Source organism: Ctenocephalides felis, unplaced genomic scaffold (assembly GCF_003426905.1).
Source record: "Ctenocephalides felis isolate EL2017-DRISC unplaced genomic scaffold, ASM342690v1 CF-g0.4_SCAFFOLD_01886, whole genome shotgun sequence".
In the NCBI taxonomy this organism is placed as follows: domain Eukaryota; kingdom Metazoa; phylum Arthropoda; class Insecta; order Siphonaptera; family Pulicidae; genus Ctenocephalides; species Ctenocephalides felis.
The window spans coordinates 120,059,643-120,084,283 of record NW_020538040.1 but is presented as its reverse complement, the minus strand read 5'-3'; the positions used below and the strand labels follow the sequence as shown (position 1 = coordinate 120,084,283).

General features: G+C 31.1%; 1 protein-coding gene across 1 annotated transcript in view; it reads left to right on the top strand.

Moving 5' to 3' along the window:
- Positions 1–24,641, top strand: part of LOC113375812 (probable tubulin polyglutamylase TTLL2) — a 160,078-nt gene that overhangs the window by 70,447 nt on the left and 64,990 nt on the right. The window contains exon 3 of the mRNA XM_026615760.1: positions 6,774–6,969. Within this exon, the coding sequence (XP_026471545.1) occupies positions 6,774–6,969 (196 nt within the window). The remainder of the gene's footprint in view (positions 1–6,773; positions 6,970–24,641) is intronic.

Sequence of the window (24,641 nt, the reverse complement as noted above, 5' to 3'; positions counted from 1 at the left end):
AAATATAATCAAATTATATGGTAATTGGAAAAGGGGAGTCAGTGCTTTAATGACATGTTTATTCCGAAAAATTGAATTGTAACTTTTACTTTTGTTGCAAATGTTTCGCATCTGATGAATTTTGAATGTTGAAAATATGCGTGGTTAGGGTTATGGAAATGGAACAAATACGAAAGAAGGAAGCAAAATTTACTTTGGAACAAAAATCTTAAGGCTTTTTTTATACCTAGTGGTGTCCATAATAAATGATGAAAAATGGAAAGCTTGGTTTTTTAGCTCTCTTGGCATGATTTGCTCAATAGAATATATCGCATAATAAATAAGTAAAATGTTTTAGAACCCAAATATTATAATTGCACATACGTTAAAAATAACTGAAAATTTAAAAATATTTAATTACAATCAACCTGCGAATCGCCTTGATTTTCTAAATAAATTTAAAATGAATATATTTTTTTACGATTTTAGATTATATCTAATTATTTGAGTACTAAATCCAGAATAACTAAAATTTATTTTTTTAAAAATTCAAATGCAAATATTTATACAATTTTAATGATAAACTGTTAAAACAGTTAAATATATATATATATATATATATATATATATATATATATATATATATATGAGTGAGTTCTTGAGGGCGATACATCAAACAAAGAAAAGGCAAAGATTTATAAAATAATCTTCAATTCCAAACGTTTCGACATTCAATTTAATGTCATCATCAGTGGATATTGAACATGGTATTTTATATCTAGAAATGTGTACACATCACAGAATTTTGCACTAACATTGATACAACTAACCAGTCGATAATCATGAATTTTTTTAGTAAGAAAAATAATGAGAGTTTTGTTTCGCAAAACTGTGGAAAAAAATGTTTAGGTATTTTTGCACAGGCCAGAGGCTATGTTGTCTCTACATATCCCGAGGCAAAAGTCTTTTGGCTCGGAACTCACTCATATATTTCAACATCAAAATTATAGATACCCATAACATATACGTACGCATATCGGTTACTTAAATACTAGTTATATTTATAACTAAGTTCAAGGTATTTAAGAAAATTGCAGTTCAGCGTTGCGTGTATGGCGTTGTGCCTTGAGACAAATTGCTGGAAATTCCCGTACCGTAATAATATATTAGAGAAATATCAAAATTTGATTTTCTTGAAACTTTGATTTATTTTCTGAATATTTTGATTGTTTTTAAAATGTTTTCAAATTTATGAAATTTTCTGTAAAAGCACTTTTTTCACGCCGTCTGCACAAACAAAATGTTTTTTGAGTCCTGTCAAAAACTGTATGACAATTTTTACACCTTTTGCGCTCCATACCTCCAAAACGGCTAGACGTGCCTTTTGGAAAAACGATCCCAATCGATTTCGAACCGAATGTTCACATTTTACTTTAATGCTTTTTGAATTATTCAAATTGGACACTCCGTTCTTTTGAAAACAGAATTACTATTTTGGGCTCTCTTTGATCCGTATCTTTGGAACGGATAGACCCGCTTTTGCCAAAAACTAATCAACACGTCTCTTTATCAATACAAATCAAATGTTTTTTACAAATCGTCGACGAAAAATTTGTATGCGCCCACACACACATACATACACACACATATACATCTAATTTTTCTAAGGTATGCCAAAATGTTCAGAAGGCTTTGAATCGTAAAGACTTATAAACATTTTCAGTTTCAATTTTTTTTACTTTCAAATATACATATTATAAATATGTACTGTGAAATTTATAATTTGTAATTTACAGACGGAGTGTAAGAGCTTATAAATTAGGCGACGTCAAACAACCCAATATAAATACGTATAATATAAACAATCATATAATTCTATTAATTTTATAAATAAGAAGGCATTGTCAAGGACTTTATCTCATATTTTTAAGAATAAAATTTTCTTATAAAAGTATAAAAGATAAAAATATGAAATATTACAGTTTTATATTGCAAAAATAATCTTTGAAATTATAATCAAAAATATATTTTTGGCATATATTCGCAATAATTTGAACACACAAAATACAAACGTTTGCATGGCAAAGTCAAAATTATTTATTTAAAGTATATAAGTGAGCTTTTCAATTTTTGTCAATCTTGAAATTTTTGAAAATAAAATAGTTTTTGCTTATAATTTGGCAATTTGTTATCATTTTTTTTAATTTTGAGGTTATTTGAAAATTTTATTTTTCATTCATAATGTTTTATAATTAATTAATAATGTAAATTTTTTGTTTGTTATAAAATTTTGAAATCTGTTTCTGCAAAAACTAATCAATACGTCTTGCTTTTAACAGAAATCGAGTGTTTTTGAATTATTTTAGTCGGTTCAATATCATTTTAGATTGTGTCAAAAAAGTTTGCAAACAATATATGTTTATGTAACTCAGCTTTTAGCCAGCTGCGGTGTATTACACATCGTTCTACTGAATTTAAATATAAGTGACTATTCCAATTTATTCATTTAGTGTTTTCCTGAACCCTATGCGGTACATGTATTATTACTCATTGAATCAGTGACCTTATCTTATCAATGTAATAGTGTTACCGGGTCGGTGTTTTAAAAGTGATTAAGTAGGCGTCAGAACATTCCCGATCATAATATACAAAATCAGAATCAGATTTCTCACAATAATGAATGGCAAGTAGTGAACCATCGCAAAATAACAACCGCATTTTCCACAGAATGCTTAAGTAAATCACTAGGAGTTACCCCTCGATACTAGCTTAGCACTCCCATCACTACAAATAACTACTATGGCATTCTGAAAAGCATTTCTGAACCAGCGGCAATTAACAACTTGGCTGTTAAAGAAAGAAACACAAACATTCTTTCCAGGATGAAAATAAAAGAAAGTAAGGTGGACATTAGAAAACCTGAAATAGAATTGCTTGGTCATACAGTAACAAACATTGAAAATATGAAACATAAAATGAAGATAGCATCACTCTCCTTATATTTAGTCAAACTTGAATGCAAAAACAACAATTAAGACTTCTACAAAATCGAATTTCTAAATAGAACCAGAGTAGTTATTGCAGCCAAACGCCGCTTTAAAGAATTACCACAATGTGTCAGATGTCAAAAATACGGATACACCAAATCCTATTGTTATTGACCGCTTCGACGCGCAAGAGACCACTTTTTCAAGGACTGTGAATAAATAAACAAAATAAACGAAGGTGTTAAATGCATACTGTGTGTAAAACATTCAGCAAACTATAAAGGGTGCAAAGAATACAAGAAAGCGCTGCTACGAAAATTCCCACATTAAAGTAAAAAAAACAAATCAACGTAACGTAAATGATTCGCTAATTAAATTGGCACTTTATATGCGTTAGCGACCTGATCGTAACTATAGACGTAACTCCGAAACACAAAAAGTCCGAATAACTCAACTAACCGACTTGTTAAATAACCAGCAAAGTGATATTAATAAATTAAAATCAATGATGAAAACACTCGTCGAAAATCAGCCTTATGCTCAACCTTTTAACGACCGTAATTAAATATTGATCCTCCTAATGGCTTCATTACTTATAGGATTATTGAACGCCAATGGTTTAGTGCGGCATCGTCTAGAACTTCATAATTTTTTAACACAACAAAGGATAGATATAATGCTAATCTCTGAGACACACTTTACTAAGACAAGATTAGTGAAAATACCGAATTTTACTATATAAATTTCAAATCATGCAGACTAATATAAGATGGTACTAAAACATACCAATTGGACAACTTAACTGGAGAGCCGACCTACTAGACAAGAAATCTAAAGAAGATTCTAGACCTTCTAGATTTTTGTATTGTGAGAGGCATTACGAATTGTTATCTTAAAGCTTAATCATGTCTCGATTTTAGTTCCGACCATTCTGCCATCCTTATTACATACACTGGACTGCCATAAGTACACTAACTACCAAACCTTTTCAAATTTATGAACTGGGAAGGATTTTGAAATGGTATTGAAGAAAACCTCGTGTGCAGTCTACCACTTAAGAATGAAGAGAAACTAAATTATGCAATTAACTACTTTACCAAAACCATAAAAGATGTAGCGGAATTTAGTTCTACTTGAATGTCAAACAAGAGCTTTGAGCAATATCCGAAAAGCATCAAACTTATCATAAAACAGAATCAAAAAATTAGAAAAAAATGTCAACAAACGCGTGCCCCGTGTGACAAAGCTAACCTTAATAAAATAACCAAGCATCTTAAGGAAAAACTCGTAGTTTACAGGTACCAATCATTTAATAATTTTGTATCTAACTTATCGCTCAATGATCACTTGCTTTGGAAAACTACTAAACACTTCAAGACATGCACCATTCTAGGGCTAGGAATAATATTGGAAAAGTTGATCTTTTGCAAGTACTTTGAAACAGTATTTACTCCACGTTTATCAACTGTAAATCCGTATGAGGATGAAACAGACTAAATGAAAGAAAAATAAAAAAATAGATTATCAAAATTTTAGCATGAAATTTGTGGAGCAGCTTCTGGTAAATCCCCCGATTTTGACAACGTTCTTTTCACATTTCTCGACTGCAATTGAACGTCCAGTGAGATCCGGGGTACCTCAGGGTAGGGTTTGCGGTCGGATTTTATACCTGATGTATACAGCAGATTTTTCACAATTTGCGAAAACCACTATTGCAATATGGCACAAAGACCCAGTACAGCTTACACATCCAATCACATATATTAAAGATTGAACATTGGTTTAAACTTTGGAGATTCATTGTTAACAGATAGCATCGCTTTAAAATATCTAATATTAATTTGATGTGCATATGCCTAATAATTAGGTTTGATCGCCAAATAACATTTTATTGTATCTCTGAAATTGCTAAACCTGCATTTGCAAACATTTTATTATTTGTTCATTTTGCCAATACAAGTTGAATGTTTTTTGAATCATTCAAGCTGAACGCTTCGTTTTCTTAAAAACTGAATTACCATTTTTGACACTTTTTTACCATATCTTTGCAACGGCTGGACCTGCCTATGCCATAATCTAATCAACATGTCTCCCTATCAACATGAATCGATTTTTTTTTAAATCATTCCATTCGGTTGATCAGTGTTCTCGAAATTGTCTCCTCACCCGCACACGAATAAGCACGCACATACAGATACACACATACACATAGATGAATCAATTTTTTCTAAGGTATGCCAAAATGTTTACGAATATTTGAAATATAAAGATCTATACAAATTGTCATTTTCGATTTCAGCGCGAATACTATTAGGGCAGTGTGGGGCTTAAAATTCCGCGGATAAAAAGGTTCACCACCGATATCTTAAAAACATGTAAAGTTAAGAATTTTTTAACAACAATATTTAAAAGTAGAGCCATTACTTTGATTCTTACGACGTCGCATCGGACGAAAACCGTCAATTTTTGAAAATCCATAACAAAAGTAATTTCCTTCATTGTTAACTGTTTTGGTTGTGAGCACTGTTGTTTAGTTTAAGAAACCTTAATATATTTTAGTCTACTTAATTTAATTGATTTATAAGATGTATTGTTAAGTTCAACTTAGATTAAACAGTTTTTTTTAATAACCTCTCTCGACCTGGAAATGGTGTAAACAACAAAAAACTAGTGGTGTATGGCATCGTGCCTTAAGGCAAATTGCTGGAACTTTCTGTACCGTAATGAAATATTAGAGAAATTTTAAACGTTTTCAAATATATTATTACAAATACTGTAACTTTCATTATTTTTGCTATCTTGTTGTATCTGAGCAAATCAAATGTAAATCATAAATCAATTTATCTCCAGAACATTAACAATTGTCATTTCATTTAGAATTCAATTTCAAAAAAATAGTTGCCTAATTTGCACAAAATTGAAAAAGTGCTCCTGTATAGTCACAGTCTAAACGCATTTGGAAATAATTCTGTGCGACATTTTCACTCCAAAACGCACTTGGATAATCATTTGTACCAGAGTGGCGCTTAGACTGTGCTTAGCCTGGGTAATTTTTTGAATTTTTAATCCAAAATTACAAAAATATTATATAGAAAATAAAAAAAGATGTAATAATTTTTCATCCTCAAAGCAATTGTTTTGTCAATACAAGCAGAAAGTTTTTTAGATCATTCAAATCGGGAGTCGAGAAGTGCAAAAAATGTCATTTTTGATTCTTGGCCCATTACTATAACGACCCTACGGGAAGTTAATAAGAAAATATAAAACTTTAGTAAATATAAAAAACAATAAGTTAAAAAATCAATTTTCCAAGTTAAATAAATAGTTATTCCAACTATGCTGATGATTATTTTTGACGAAATACTAGATCAATGTTATATGCAGTTTTATTTCTGTAAAAATGCACCTAGGATATATATATATATATATATATCTATATATATATATATATATATATATCTATATATATATATATATATATATATAATATCGTAATATCTCCATAAGATCAAAAATAAAACATGGAACTGTTTCCTTTTTGCTTGTCCCATTTTACACCGCTTATGGGGTAAAGAGAACCAGGTGATAACAGTTTGAAAAACAGTGAAAAACACATTTCTAATATGATAAATTAGTTGAGAGTTGAATTGAACATAATCAGATAGTTGTTTATTTTTAATAGGTTTGGTTATCACAATAATAATTGCTCTAACTCAATTTAACCATTGTGCCCCGCCCTACCCTGAATTACCCTACGAGAAGTTAATTACTCTGCGGGAAGTTGAAAATAATTTAAATCAATTTCAGACCAGAAGGATATGCGTTACCGCTAGACTATTTGAAATTAGCCGCCGAATGCAGTCGCTGCGATTCCCGGACAGTACTTCGTGAGGGCTGCGATGATTCAGCACTACATCAGGCCGGATCTGAAAACAGCAACGCACCCGTATGGATTTGCAAACCTGTGGGACGAAGCCAGGGAAAAGGCATCTTTCTGTTCAGAGTAAGTTTCATCAAGATTATTAAGAACTTTCGTCTAATTTAATGTAAAAATATCATTTTTTGGTTAACGTGCAAGTAATTTATTAACAGAATTTATTATATAATTCCTAGTGTTGTAGCATAAATTTGATATAGAGCGGGTCGGGGCATAAAGGTTTAATTTGACCTTCAGTATTAATACAGTCTAAACAAGTGATTCCCAACTTTTTATCGGCCACGCCCCACCTTAAGGTTTCTCAAAATGTCATGCCTCCCATGCAAAATTTTTAACTTCTAATCATTATTTTGTTCTTGAAAAAATGTAAATGTTAAGAAGAAATCACTATTAGATTGTTATCAATATAATTAAAACTAAAATTATAAAATAGGTAAAACTTCTAAATAAGTAATAAAAGCTGAAATTTCAAGTTAATTTTATTCCTGATATTTTTGAACTTCCCGTAGAGCAAGTTATAGTAATCGCAAAAAAATCGAAATTGAAAATTTTTTATATACTTACGTTTCAAAGGTTTTTGAACATGTCATGCCTTGGATGTATGTGTGTGTGTGTGTTTGAGTGTGCGTGTGTGTGTATGAGCGGATGCAAATTTTCGTCGACGATTTTGGGAACATCCATTAACCGATTTGAATAATTCAAAAAAAAAATCAATTTGTACTGATAAGGAGACATGCTGATTAGTTTTAGGCGAAGATTGGTTTAGCGGTTCCGAAGATACGGGGCAAAAAGTGTCGAAGACGGCAACTCAGTTTTTAAGAGAACGGAGCGTCCGATTTCAGTAATTCAAAAAACAATTCACTTGTATTGACAAGATAAAGAATTGATTAAATTTTGTGAAGGCAGATCTTGCAATTATGGACTCTTAATAAAAATAAGTTAAAAAAGTCAAAAATTTGGCGGTCAAAAATTTTTATTGGCATATGTACATCAAATTATCAGATATTTTATATAGATTGTAATAATATGTACACATTTTGTGTAATTTTTTTGGGTTTCATACCAAGATTGTTAATTTTAAAGTTTACGCATGTGGTTCAAACAAATGTCCTCAACATTTTCGAGAGTATGAAATGACTAATTTTAATAATTTAAAAAACATTCGATTCGTATTGATAGAGAGACGTGTTGATTAATTTTCGGCGAAGGCAGGTCTAGCCGTTTTGATGATACGGGGCAAAACGTGAAAAAAACGGTATCTCAGTTTTTAAGAGAACGGAGCTTTCGATTTTAATAATTTAAAAAGCATTTTACTTGTATTGACAAGATGAACTACTGATTAAATTTTTGGGTAGGCAGGTACAGCGGTTATCTACTTGCAATAAAAATAAGTTAAAAAAATGTCATTTGGCGGTCAAAAATGTTTATTAGACATATGCACATTAAATTATCAGATATTTTATAGAGATTTTAATAATGTGTACACATTTTGTGTGATTTTTTTTGGGTTTCGTGCCAAAATTTTTAATGTTAAAGTTTATTTATATGGTTCAAACAAATGTTCTCGACATCTTCGACAGTATGGAATAACCGATTTGTATGATTGAAAAATCATTCGTTTCGTACACGATCGCGAGGCGTTTATGCAAAAGGCAATTTTTCCGTTTCGGAGATATGGAGCGCAAAAGGTGTAAAAACGATTATGAAATTTTAGAGAGAACGGGTCATCCGATTAGATTAATTCAAAAAACATTTTGCTTGAGTAGACGGTGTGCAAAAAATGGATTTACAGAAAATTTAGTAATTTTGAAAAAATTTTTAAAAAAAAAACAAAATTTTCAAAAAAAAATAAAGATTCAAATAATTCAAATTTTCGAAATTTTTGATCATTTAAAAAAGAACTAAATTTTGGAAAAAATTAAGAAAAAAGATTTCTCACAAAAAATTGAGAATATTTGAAATTTTCAATAAAAATCGAATACTTTCAAAAAATTAAATTCCCAAAAAATTTAGAAAAAACGTTTTTTTAAATTCCAAAAAATTTCAAACTTCTAAAAAATATTCAAAATTTAGAAAAAAATTCTAAACTATCAAAAAAATCAAATTAAAAAAAAATTGACAATTTTTTTGTAAACATACATAAGTTGTTAGCAGAGCAGTTAGTTCTTAGCTCGTAGCGCAATTTAGTAAGCACTTATGAATTTACAGTAAGTATTTATAATAATCTATTTGAAATTATTCAAAACAATGATTGATTATCATTTTCGAATGATTAATAACGATGCGGGAAGAACCAGCAATTTGCCTTAAAGCACAATGCCATGCACCCCACTCGTTAAATTTAATAATTGCGATTCTGAAGCTTGGGTCATGCTGCACAAAGAATTTATATTAGGTTTTCATTTACTGAGCTTTAATTTCAAGCGGTTTTGTTGTGTTATTTTAGACCTATTTCTTTTTTATTAATAAATTATAGCTATTTCTTGTACTATTCGGGCATTTGGTTTCCGTTCCTTTATAAATCCTTTTCTTGACTCTACTCAGCCTGTATAAAATGCTAATTGGGGTAACATGGAACAAAATTATATCCATTTTCTTTGTTTTGTTAAATCAAAACTTGTAGTTATAATGCTGGAAACTAAGTTAATGCGGATTTTTTTTTTTAATTAAAGACAATTTTTGCATGGAATTAAATAATTTTGGTCTGTAATGTATTGCCCATTTTGATCGATAGCCTTCTGTCACCTTTCATGCAGAATCATTATCTCACGTTTAAAAATATTTTACAACGTTTTTATGAGCAAAAAACTGAATCAGGTACAATACCATCATAATTATTATTTTTAAATTCAAGGAGTTTTTTTTTTAAATTAAAACAAAAAGTAATTAGTTGGTCCATGCTTAGGATTACATGGTAGATGTGGAAAAACATCTAACCAAGCTCCAATAAGTTTTAAACATAAACAAATTATTTGTGTTGATTATTAGATTTTGTAGTATTAGTCCGCGCTTTTAGTAACTACAAGATTGCGTGTTTGCATTATAATTATTTTAATTACCAATAGGGGTCGTACCAGTTTTTTTTAAATAACATACTTTGAGATCCAATTTATATTTTTACCGAATCAAGTAAAAATAACTCTATAATTATTGTTCATCTTTTTACAATAAACAATTTTCTTGAAAAAGACTTGTGTATCATCTTACCCAGTGCTTGGGGCTAGTTGTAACATCTACCGGAACAAGCTATATTTTTAAATTTAAGAAATTTGACTTGTAATAATGTAATTATTTTCATACATGAGCGCAAACTATAATGAAAAATATATAATAAAATGTTTAATGTCTCCTGTGATATAAATTTTTATCATTAATCACCGTAAACTACGATTGATACCATAATACAAATAAAAAATATGGTGTCTTCCATTACACAATTCAAATGAGCGCCAATTTTACTATTCATTCTATTGAATCTTCTTCACTTGAATCTGTATATAGTTATTTTATGTTACAACTAGGATAGTATATAGTATCTGTATAGTATACAGTAGTCTGTATATAGTTATTTTATGTTAGCCCCAAGGATTTGTTTTAACTTACCCTAGGTGTAATTTTTTTACATGAATCAAGATAATTATTTATACAATATAGCAATCACATAAATTGTTGCATATTATCAAAGGTTGATCAATTTTAAACAAAATAAAATATAAAATAATTTTAATTATGCAATTATAATAACGCAAACCAAAATTGTCTGATAGTTCAATTATACATTAGATGTCGAATGACGGGTCTGCACAGTTCCGTTTTGCGTTGGCCTGCGGGGCAGTAGCAAAAGATTTTACATGCCCAATGAAGACAAATAATAATATAATATCATTAAAAATTCTATTGGAAAACGCACCTAGCTCGATCTGAATCGATCATTGCTTTGATTAGATTGTCCACAATTTCAACTAGACGTTCAGGGCGTTTTTACGGCTTCGTCACCATAAACAGTACCCTATCTTTGGTAGCTGAAGATATGTTTTTTTCTATTAAAAAAATAAAAATGCATAGAGGGACAAAAATGTTTGTTTTGATTTTCCTTCTTCCAACGAACGCCAACCGATTAAAAAAGTATTTTTTATTATGTAATTGACAGCTGAATTGGTTGCTATACAACTAACAATAAGTTTTTCAGTCATAATTAGTGATTATGTAAAACTTTGTTCACGTTAATCTTTGCAATTAACTTTTGTAAAAATATAAATTATATATTTCAAGTCGACTCTTGTCACTAGCATAAAACACTTGTGCCAAGCGGTCAGAAACTTTATTTTCCCAATTTTTCGCTAATCTTCGTAAATTTACAAATAAAAGTCCAAAATTATTAGTGAGGTTCTATTCGAACCCTTTAAATTTTTGCATTCAGTAACATAGTCTTTCAAAATGCATAGTTTTATATGAACATTCTTATCGCATATATCATTTTCAGATATTTGATAAGTTGTAGTTTCATGAAAAAAATTCAAGTTCAAGCTGAACTTTTTATAAATCGGGCAAATGCGGGAGAAAACTCAGGCATAAATATTGCTTCTAGATAATCCAGGAAAGCAAGGTGGAAAACTACGACTTTGTTACCTCAGTTAAATTTGAGAAGCATATTTTGTTAAATGTTTAACCGATTCTACATTTAAAATTGCCTCCATAAATTTAAGATTGTGAGCCCCACGATGGGAACCACTGGTCTAAACCAAATGAACTATATCACAATAAATAATACGCATCAAACAAACAATTATCAAACTATTTTCACTAAAATTTTTTCTATCTGTTCCTAATTTTAGTAATATGGTTTGGATATTTTTCTTTCTACCCCTTAGGTAAAAGAGGACATCCATCGGGCAAACAAATACAAAATCTTATTATAAATTTTAAATGGATTTTACGAAATAATAGCAAAAGTATATAACCAATGCAAAATAAAAATTTCTTGCTCACATTTTCTACTAAGGTTATACCGTATATAATTTTGATCTAGTATTTTGTGAAAAATATTCATTAGCATAGATACATAAATATTAATTTAATTTTATTGTAAAATTGCTTTTTATAACTTAATATACTTTTCTATTTACTATTTCCTTGTTGTTAATACCTTTGTTAATGTAACAATTTAATTGGTCTTTTTTACTCCACCTATATGTGAGCATTAAAAACTAATGACTATGAATTAATAATAACAATACATCTTATAAATATAAATTAATACATAGCCGTTTATCTCCTGATAGCGATGTCGTAAGAATTAACATGATGACTCATTGCACGTCTTACGTTCTCTACTTTAAAATAGTATCGTTAAAAAATTCTAAACTTTAATTGTTTTTGAGATAATTGTGGTGGACTTTTTTACCCGCGGATCTTCAAGCCCTGCTCTACCCTAAATATGAAAAACAACGTCAATAATGTATAAAACGTAGTATGTAGTTAAAAAACGTAAATAAATAAATAAATAGATATTTTTTTTAACTTCCCGTAGGGTAAGTTATTTTAAAATCAAATTATACAAATAGTTAGATAAAATACAAATTTTGTTGAAATTAAACAATATATCTCAATCATTTTCAAAAAGAAATAATAAATGAATTTAATCCTATATGACTCATTTAAAAATTTACCGATAAAACTTTAGATAATATTAATTATTAGTGAATGTCAGAAAATATTCCACTGGCTATTTTAAAACTTATTACGCTCAAAATTGTATTAGAAATAGATTTATTAAACCGTAACTGAATAGTTATTAGGCATTTCCTAAAAAGGGCTGACTGGGTGATATCACTTTAAAATAGATTTCATAAAGAATAATGATATGCTACTATAAGACTACCACTTATCCGATTTACAGGTTGTTCTGTTTGAAAATAATAAGATCCATACACAAATACATATTTTTAAATCAATAAATAATTAGATTTTAAGCTAGTAAATTAATTATTATTTCAATTAAAATTTGAAATATGTTAGAAGCAAAATAAGCTGGTGCAAAATATAAATAGTGAAATGAACTGCTAAAATTTATAAAATAAATTGTTAATTTAGGGGTTAGGGGTACTTGGTGGCACGAAAAAATGAGAATTTTTAGTATTTTTTTGTTGTTATTAAACGATGTTTTTTTACAAAAATAACGGCATTATTATTCAATGTTTTGACTTGAAGTAACAAAAATTTCAGAAAAAATATTAATATTTCCAAAGTTATTGTTGTTGACCCTGTTTTAAAAAACGATCCTGGCGGTGACCATCATAACTCCTTAGAGATTCATCTGAAATCAATCAAATAAAAAAAAATAGTTTTATAAATAGATAATCCTGGGCTTGATCGAAGGTTTTTTTTTGCAAAAAATAACTAAATGGCATCATCAGAAAAAAAATCTAGATTTTTGGGTAAAAAATCAACAGTTAATTGGTCTTAAAAAATTGAAATTTTTGAAAAAATAAATATCCTTCGATCAGGCCCGAGTTTATTATATATTCTAGAAGCTGTATAATTTTCATTAAAATTTACTAAGCGGTTTTTGAGTTACAGTGGTCACCGGTTCGAAAAACATAGTTTTGAACGCGTTTAAAGTCTCACATTGGATTTACGTACAGAAATTTGAAATATTGAATTACTTAAACCGAGTCATCTATTTCTGGGGTATATAGAAGTACATCAGTCATTGTGCAAGTTTCCAAAATTTACATTTGCTGTTGCCTAATGAAGCATTCTGGCTCCCGAGTGTTCTCGCTGGCGCGCTGATCTGCCACTTTCACACGTGCAGCATCCAATTTTTCAGCATACCAAAGGGAATTATACCTACAATTAGGTCCTAGGGTATCCATAATCAATAATAATGATTATGTATATGTATTCAGCAATTTGTACGATAGTAGAACTAGTATTCACGGTTTTTAGGCATATTTTTTACACTAGTTGGTTGAAGCTTTTAGTTTTTTCTGATTATGGATTCAATCTTGAAAGTAAATTATCATTGTCGAGATCGTCGTAAATCGGTTTAAAAGCTTTTAAAGGAGGTGAGGGAAAATAATCTTGAGTATAAATATCGAGCTCTCCACTTGCGTCAACGCGCTCTTAAAAGTCCAATAACTCAAAAAGTAATCATCGGATCAACTTTTCAGAGAACATTTTCAAGATATTACACTTAATGAAAATGCAAAAAAACAAAAATCGATTTTTCAAAAATTCCAAGTACCCCTAACCCCTTAATGAACACATTACAAGTACATTTTTGCCACTAAAAGGCCGATTTTATTGGTTTTCCTATTATAGATTGGAAACTGCTGAGTCTGCTTTTACCAAGAGCAATAGTTTCTGCATATTAAATACTGGAATACTATCTCATTTATTTTAATCGGCACAGCCATTAGTCGCAACACATAACAGTCTTTATTATACAAGCATATAAACATACTACACACACGCATTTATACATATTTTAAAGGCAAAAATTATCACAATTTCAAGAAACGTTTGAATGTTATTTCATTTTTTGCTCATAACTTATCCTAAAAGAAATTAAAATAAAAAAAAAAAACTTTTACTTCAGTATTCGTTCAGACGTTGAACAGTTAACATCGGTGAATAGATTTTTTTTTTTTTTTATTTTGGATTGAATTTACATCTGTCCAATGGACATTAGGTAAATTTTATGAATAACAAAATAACAAAGAAGCTGTCTGCAAAATAAACTATTGAATGCTTGAGAGAGTGCACAGTTGCAATCTCTCCTAATTTAAGAAAAGATTATGATCTAGATTGACTTAGGATGCCAGTTAGGTCCAAAGGCGTTTTCCTTTTTAATCTTTTGGTGTAGTTTGCTGAGATGAGTGCCTTGGCGAGCCCGTTGGGATGGTTCTCCAGTCGATGACTGTGTTTGATGGCGTATCTTGTAATTTTTTCTTCTACCGTATGCAAGCCCGTGTCCTGGTGGAGCAGCTATACCGGTACAGATTTTGGGGCGTTCAGGATGATTCTTAGTATCTTATTTTGAAACTTTTGAATAATTTTTGTATTGTTCTTAAATGCTGTCCCCCAAAGTGCAATCCCGTAGGTCCATATGGGTTTTAGGATAACTTTGTAGATCAATAGTTTGTTGTATGTAGTTAGTTGAGATTTTCTACCTAGTAGCCAATAAAGGCTCTTGAATTTTTCTTTCAGTTGTTTGACTTCTGATGTCAGGAAGCGAATTTGAGTACACTCTTTTCATGTTCGACTTCTGATGTTGAGCACATCAAATTATCAGATATTTTATAGAGAATTTAACAATAAGTATAAATTTTGTTTACATTTCTATAGGTTTCGTACCAATGTTTCTGTTAAACATCTCTATGACGTCTCTATGCAGTTAAAGCAGTACGATTGCTTTGAAAAAAAGTTTAGAATTTCCAAAATATTTAAAAATATTTTTTTTTTAAAAAAAGTCGTTTTTTTTTCAAAAAAAGTAATTTTTTTCAAAAATTTATAGTTTCTCAAAAATCTAATTTTTTTCAGAGTAATTTTTTTTCAAAAATGTTAATTTTTCGTTAGAAGGTTGATCGGTGTTCTCGAAATCAGCGACAAAAAATTTGTATCCGCACACACACGCACACACACACACACACATACACATACATGAGGCATACACTGAGGTATGCCAAAATGTTCAGAATCTTTAAATCGTAAAGATATATAAAAATGTTATTTTCGATTTTTATGCGACTACTATAACTTGCCCTACAGGAACTCAACATTACTATTTACACTTATCCTATGATTATTATTATTGATGCAATTATCTTATGACTACTTTATTTATTTTATTTTTTGACTTTTTAATAAAGATTGCGAAAATTAGGGGTCTTTTAATTATTTTCTGCAATTTTGTTCAGTTTGTTATTATGGACTTGTACCGGCTTATTATGAACTAAAATTGGACTATTAATATTATCGCAATTTAAAATTTTAAAAGGCCCTTTCCATAAAGATAAAAGTTTTTTACATCTCCGCGTATATAGAGTTTCGTCTCTCAGAAGAACAAAATCATCAACTTCGAAAATTTGTGGATTTAAATTTTGATCATAATGTGATTTAGTTTGTTTCTTACTTTGTATTAAATTTTCACGAGCAAGTTTGTTAGCATGTATCAATCTGGATTTCAATTCTGAACATAAGTGTCGTAATTATAATGATAACTGTTGGATTTTGTAATCAAATAGTAATTCGAAAGGCGTGTAGTTGGTTGCGTCATGAATAAAGGTGTTATGAATAAATACGACATACTTAATGCATCTATCTCAATCTGTTTGAGTTTTGTACAATTCCTATGTATCCCCTCGCATGAGCCGACTTTGGTCTATATGGTCAAGTTGTTATTTTTTTTATTTTTAATAATTTACAAATATCTTTAAATAAGTTGCTGGTGAACGTAGTTCCTTGATCGGATAATATTTTTTTTGTAATACCAAACATTAAAACAATTTCTGTTGCAACTGCGTCTGCAACCGTCGCGCTCTCTTGGTTAGGAATGGGTATTGCGCCAACAAATTTAGTGAGATCGCAAATGTATGTTAGAAGGTATTTATTTTCCGAATCAGAGATTGGATACGGACCACAAATGTCAATGCAATTTTTTTCAAAAGGTTTTCTAACAGTAGTTGTAATTATTAAGGGCTGTTTATTTAATCTAGATATTTTATTTTTTTGACATTCCGTGCATTTGTTGACATACTCTTTTATTTGTTTCCGCATCTTCGGCCACTTATAGATATTTCTAATTCTATTAAAAGTTTTTTTACGTCCTAAATGACCTCCCAATGGTTGAAAATTACGAAATTGTTCTAAAATTTTATTTATATCCTCTGTGGTTAAATCGTCAATTAATTTATCATGGTAAATTTTAACTTGTATATTAGTGTTTTCAAAAATATAGCGTATCAACATTCTAAAATTTTTTTAAGGAAATTTGACAAAAACTTTTAAATTGAATAGGAGAAAGAATAGCAATTAATTTGATATTATGTTGAATTAAATATGTTCTCAAGTTATATAAGCAGGGGAAAAAGTCTTTTAGGAAATGTTGAGAGTTCATACTATTTACAATTGAATAAAAAACAGGCTTTTGATCAAAACTCATGGTGAAATATTGATGCTTTTCATATTTATCGAGATATTTGTTAAAGTTCGTATGCTGAAAGAAATCTAAGTAATTGTTTAATTTTTGTCGGATGATTGTTTTTTATTACAAATAATAAAGCATTTCCTTTGTTTGCAATGGAAGTTAATTTTTTTTTCATTTGACTCTTTGATATTATTGTTAATTATAACTGATGAACTAATAGTATTTAAACAATTTTTTAAATCAATTTCTTGATCTACACGGCTGAATGTAAAGTCCGAGATGCGTACGCAATAGGCAAATCCTTTCTATCAACTTTTTGCGATGAGTTTGCGCTTAATGCATAACCGCTGGCGTCGGTAGTTAAAGAAAACTATCTGTCAAAATCAGGATATTGTAGTAAAGGGGGATTGATTAACTTATTTTTTAATTTGTTAAAAGCCTCCTCGCACTTATCAGTTCAAACAATATTTACGTCTTTTTCAATAATTTTGTTAAAGGTACTGCGATTTGTGAGTAATTTTTAATAAATTTGCGAAAGTAGCCAGATAAATCTAAAAATATCTTAATTTCTTTCTGGTTAGTAAGAGAAGAATTTTTTTACTGCGGCGATTTTTTGTTGATCGGGAAGAGCTCCGTTAGAGCTAATAATGTGACCTAAATATGCGATTTCATGTTTTTTTTTTCAAATCTGAATTTTTCGAATAAATTCGTTAGTTTATTATTGTGTTCGTCAAGCGTTTTACCGTATATTATAATGTAGTCCATGTAAACTAAAGTTCTTATTGCTTGTAGCCCTGATAGTACCATGTTAGTCAGTCGTTGTAACGTTGCAGGACCTCCTTTGAGCCCAAATGGTAATCTTTTGTACTTAAAGTGTCCGAAGTCAGTTGAACATGCTGTTTTTTCTCTGTCAGTCTCATTTATTAAAATTTTATGAAAGTTTTGGGCTAGGTCTAATATCGTGAAAAACGAGAACTTTCCAGTTGGTCTATTAGGTCGGTAATGTTAGGTAAAGGAAAAGGTCTGATTTTGTGATAGCGTTTAGTTTTCTAAAGTCTACGAAACTTCTCCATTTTTTATTACCATTAGCGTCAGTTTTATTTGGAACTACAATTAAGGGAAAATTCCAAGGACTTTGAGAATTTTCATTGATATCGTCGTCTAACATGTGCGTTACTTGTTTGTGAATTTGGTGTTTGTGGAAATGTGGTAGTCTATATTTCTTAACGTAAATAGGTTTGTCATTGTTATTAACTATAGGTATGTCATTTTCGATTACCGACAGTCGAACTGTACACATCGTAGAGTGTTATCAGTATAACATAATAACAAGTCAGTCTACTTGTAGTCAAATAATAATAAACATATTATACCTGTGCAGTGTAGATATCTAAAACCGCCATGTGCCCCTTGTGGGTACAAGCAAGTGAATTTAATTTTCCATCTATCAAAAATTAACTCAATTGAGTTTAATTTAAGTGAAATTAAAAGTGTTAGTGACATGAGTGACGCTGCCTACGGGCAGGTAAATAATTCCGAGATTAACGGGACCCGACCCGGCGAAATCGGTGCTTGCGTATCGAGCGCAATACAAACATTATATAACACAAACAATGCAGATTATTCGGTTAACGAAATTATAAGTAAAAAAAAATCATTAGGAAACTCAAAAATTAAACATAAAATTAAACCTAGCATTAGCAAAAATGCCGAAAAAAATATAAAAAAAAATATTGACATTATTCCAGAAATGTTAAAATCTGGTACTATCAATAAAATTGAAAATAAACAACTTAAACTGAATATTCCTAGTGAAATTAGCCAAAATATAACAATGGAACATAGCAATTTAGAACCAAGTCACAATGTTATGGAAGTTGCCGCTATGAACGACGTTGACAGTGATTTATCAATTGATACCAGTTACTTGAACCAGGGCTGGACAACCGTTCAAAATAAAAAACGTTCACAGTCAGAAAATTCAAGTACTCCAATGGAACAACATAATTTAAAGGAATACTGGCTGAACCCAACTCCTACTAGTAACTACTTTGATGTCTTAGCAAGCACGTCAGTTCAAAAAGATGCCGACAAACAAACAACAAACACACCACCTATTTTTGTACATGGCGTAAACGACATTAAACCTTTATTTGGTTTACTTCAGACCCACGTAAAAGGTCAGTACTCATACAAAATAGTAGGAAATGATCAAGTCAAAATTAATACCAAAGATGCTCACGTCCACAATATAGTTTTAAAGTTGCTACTTAAAAAGGGCACACAATTACACTCCTATCAAGCGAAGTGTAAGCAAACATTTAAAGTAGTGGTAAAAAATTGCACCATAGCACTGACATCGAAACACTTACAGGAGAAATTACTACACTCGGTCACAAGGTCGTATGCATCTACTCAATGAAACACAGAGTCACAAAAGCTCCACTTAACATTTTTGTAGTGGAACTTGAGCAAAGTAATAATAATAAAGATTTTTACTCCATCGAATACCTCTACAGAACAAAAGTTACTATAGAAGCTATGCGCCATAGAAGAGAAGTTCCACAGTGTACAAGATGCCAAAATCTTGGACACACGAAAAATTATTGTTCACGTATCGCACGCTGCGTAAAATGTGTCAAAGAGCATCTAACAAAAGATTGCCCCTGGAAGGACCCAGTCAACGCCAGCGTTAAATGTGCCCTTTGTTCTGGTAATCACCCAGCCAGCTATAGAGGGTGCACCATTTATAAAGAAGAAAGACGACGCAGATTCCCTCCCCTGAGGCAAAGACAACCCGCCCAACCTAATGACAATTCTCAACCTTTCGTCCGTCTAAACGTTTCCTTCTCAGATGCTACTTCTAGAAGCATAAACAGCAACAGAAACCACAGGGACAACCAAGGACTGTCGACAGACAATCAACAGCAAATAATTACCAAGCACCACCAAGAAGTAAAACAATTTCTTTGTCATAACGATATTGACATAATGCTAATTAGTGAAACACATTTTACTAGCAAAAGCTACCTCAACATTTCACAATATACAACATACAGTACTAGACATCCGGACGACAAACCACATGGTGAAACAGCCATCATAATAAAGTCTAAAATCAAACATTCTCTGTTAGATCCACACTGCAATGATTTTCTACAAGCCACGAACATATTGATTTTCCTCAAAATAGAATCACAATTTCTGCCATTTACTGCCCCCCAAAACATAAAATATTTAAACAATATTTTGACATCTTTTTCAGAGCTCTAGGAAATAAGTTTATAGTTGGAGGTGACTATAATGCGAAACATCCATATTGGGGATCAAGACTTGCCAATCCTAGAGGACGTGAACTCTACAGCTCCATACTCACTAACAATCTAATCCCGATCTCAACCGGTGAACCAACTTTTTTGGCCGAGCGACCCAAACAGAAATCCGGATCTGTTAGACTTCTACATAACCAAAGGAATAACAATCAGTAATATGAAATCTCAAAATAGCTTAGATTTGAGCTCTGACCACTCTCCTGTTATACTAACCATTTTTGTAAACAACCACCGATTTTCATAAAACCTTACCTGACCAACAAATTCACGGACTGGAACCAATTTAGAGAACTGCTCGATATCAACTTAAATTGTAATATGTCATTAAAGTCAGAGAACGACGTTAATAACGCGGTAAATCATCTCACCGAAACAAGACACCAATCGGCACTAAATAGCACTCCTTCAATTACAACCAGTAATGAACTCAACTATCCTCTGTACATCAAACAACATATTGCGATTAAAAGAAAACTCCGAAAAATATGGCAAACATCAAGATCTCCTCAAGATAAAACAAGATTGAACAGCGCCTGTAAAGAAGTAAAAAGATTACTAAAAGAATACAACAACAACGTACTTGAAAAAAGAATCAAAGACCTGACGGCTACTAAGGACACGAATTACTCCATATGGAAAGCTACTAAACATTTCAAACAACCTATACTTTCGGTAATCCCTATTAGAAAAAATGATAACTCCTGGGCAAAAAGTCATCAAGAAAAGGTCGATTTATTTGCAGATTTCTTCGAAAACGTATTTCAACCATTTCCGCAAAACTACTTCCAAGAGGAGCAAACCACTGAAGAAATACAGTTTGAAAACTTTTTCAACGAAGAGTGTACTCAAATTCGCTTCCTGGCATCAGAAGTCAAACATGAAATTTCAGTCTCAAGTTTAGGAAAATCTCCTGGCCATGATCTTATATCAATTCAAATCCTGAAACAGCTCCCACCAAAAACTCTGAGGTACATAACAATTCTGTTCAACTCTCTCCTAAGACTAAAAGTGTTTTCTAAGGCGTGGAAAATAGCCAAAGTAATTCTAATTCCCAAAACAGACAAGGATCCTTGTCTTCTCAAGTCATACCGACCAATAAGTTTACTTTCAACTCTCTCTAAAATATTCGAAAAACTTCTACTCAAAAAAGTTCTAACAATACTCCATGACAAATCTATAATTCCGGACTATCAATTTGGTTTTAGAAAGCTACATTCCACCACAGAACAAACCCACAGAATTGTGGAACAGATAAATGCTACAATACATGAAAAGAGGTACTGCTCAGCCTGCTTCCTTGATATATCCCAAGCCTTTGACAAGGTCTGGCACGCCGGACTACTTCATAAATTAAAGAATATCCTACCTGCACAACTATTCTCAATATTAAAATCCTATCTTACTGAGAAGAAATTTTACATTAGTCTAGCAAATCAAACCTCATCCCTCAGAAACATTAACTCTGGCGTAGTAAGGTAGCGTGCTAGGTCCTGTTTTATTCCTCATATTTACCTACGACATGCCAACTTCCCCAGACACTGAAATTGCTACGTTTGCAGATGACATATGCATCCTACCCAAGCAGGAAGATCCTAAAATAGCATCCGAACTGCTGCAGCGTCACATTCTAATGATTGAAACTTGGCACAAAATCTGGAGATTAAGAATCAACAACCAAAAATCAGTCCACATCACTTTCACACTGAGGAAAGATACTTGCCCACCGATATTTATTAATGGAGAACAGATACCACAAGAAGTTGCCGTTAAATACCTGGGTATACATCTGGATAGGAAACTTAATTGGAAAATACACATTCAGAAAAAAAGGAAACAACTAGAAGAAAAATTCAAGAGCCTTTATTGGCTACTAGGAAGAAAATCTCAATTATCGACATACAACAAACTATTGATCTACAAAGTTATCCTAAAACCCATATGGACTTACGGAATTGCACTTTGGGGGACAGCATTTAAGAGCAATACAAAAATTATTCAAAAGTTTCAAAACAAGATACTAAGGATCATTCTGAACGCCCCAAAATATGTACCGGTATGGCTGCTCCACCAGAACACGGGCCTGCATACTGTAGAAGAAGAAATTGCAAGATACGCCATCAAACACAGTCACCGACTGGAGAACCATCCCAACGGGCTCGCCAAAGCACTCATCTCAGCAAACTACACCAAAAGACTAAAAAGGAAAACGCCCTTGGACCTAACTGGCATCCCAAGTCAATCTAGATTATAATCTTTTCTTAAATTAGGAGAGATTGCAACTGTGCACTCTCTCAAGCATTCAATAGTTTATTTTGCAGACAGCTTCTCTGTTATTTTGTTATACATAAAATTTACCTAATGTCCATTGGACAGATGTAAATTATATCCAAAATAAAAAAAAAATAATAAAAAAAAACTATAGGTATGGTTTTCGTAATTGTGTCTGTATGTGAGAGTTTTTTTTTAAATTACTAATTTTTAACTTCCCGAAGAAGAAGTTTATGTTTTTATCAAAAAATCCGATTTGCTAATTTTATGTTTACTCGACGTTTAAAGGCAGTCTGAATCGAATGAGACCAAATTTGGAAAACGTAAGTGTGTGTGTGTAAGAGTGCATGTGAACAGATTTTTTGCCGTAAATCGACGTTTTCTCAAAAACGGCTAGACCGATTTCAAAAATTTAAAAATCATTCAATGTATCTCGATGAGGACTATCGTTTGTCAGTTTTGCGCTACGAACGGCCAAGCTGTTTTTTTGTAAAGCGCAGAAAAGTAAAAAAAAATCGTCCTCGTTTTAGCCCGCAATTCTGAATCGATTATGAAAATTCAATAACCGTTCGAAAGATATTGGTTGGGAATCGTGCTGATTAGTTTGTGGTAGAGATCGGCCGAGCCGTTTTCTTGTAATGAAGTGTTAAAAAAAATTTTTCGACGATTTTTATTATTATTTTTTTGACGTTAGATACAATAGTCTTTTAGATCATACTAAAATCTTACGGCCCTACGACAACTCGTTTAACTTTAAAAATTCGTCAAAGTTTGCAAAAATTGGTATCGTTTTTTTGGCATTTGTCAATATTCGACCTTTCATAGAAGTTTTCTCAGAAACGCCTGAACCGATTGCAGAAATTTAAAAGCCATTTGATGTATCTCGATGAGAACTATCGTTTGCCTGTTTTGTGCGACAATCTGCCTAGCCGTTTCTTTGTCATTTGGAAAAAAGTGTTAAACGTTTTATCCACATTCAAACTTATTATTGATTTCACAAATATTATTGATTTGTGAAAATTTGCTTTTTGAAAATACTCCGAGTTAACATGTATGTTCGTTTTCAATTATGTGTAATAAATCCACTCGGAATACTTTTAATCGCTCATAAATTAATTTATTTTTTACTGATTAAGTCGTTTATTCACACTTATCGGGAAGTTCATGTAACTTGCCTCAAGGCAAAATACCAATACCAACTAGTAGAATTTTTCAAATCGTACTCTTCGTTATCTTAAAAACTCTGTTACCGTTTTTAGCACATTTTGCCCCGTATCTTCAGAACTAGCCGTTTTGCCTTCGCCAAAAACTAATCAGCACGTCTCCTTATCAGGACGAATCAAATGTTTTTTGAATTATTAAAATCGGTTGATCGGTGTTCCCGGAATCGTTGACGAAAATTTGTATCTGCACACACACACACAAGCACACACACATACATACATACACACACACATATACATCTTTTTTTTTTAATTATGCCAAAATATTAAGAAACCTTTGAAACGTAAAGATATATAAAATTTTTCATTTTCGATTTTTTTGCGATTATTATAACTAACCCTACGAGAAGTTAATTAATCCCATCTTGAAGCCGAATAAAGATCCTTTGATGATAGAATCCTACCGAACTATTTCTTTATTATCATGTTTGAATAAGACATTTGATCAAGAATAGACTAGAGTGGTATATAGAAAATAAGTCGCTCTTCAATCAAAACCAATTTGGCTTTAGACGAGGTCAAGGCACAAGTGATCTTTTAAGTATTTTATCTAATGACATTTATATATCTAATTCAAATAATAATTATCTGCTATTGTTAGCGACGGATATACATAAGGCTTACGATAATGTCGATTATAGCATTTTACTCAACAAACTTAAGAAGATGAATATTTCCTATAATATTATAAAAGTGATAATTCTTTTACTAACCAATAGGTTTCTATATGTAAAAAAAATTAATAGGTCCCAGAGTAGCTCTAAC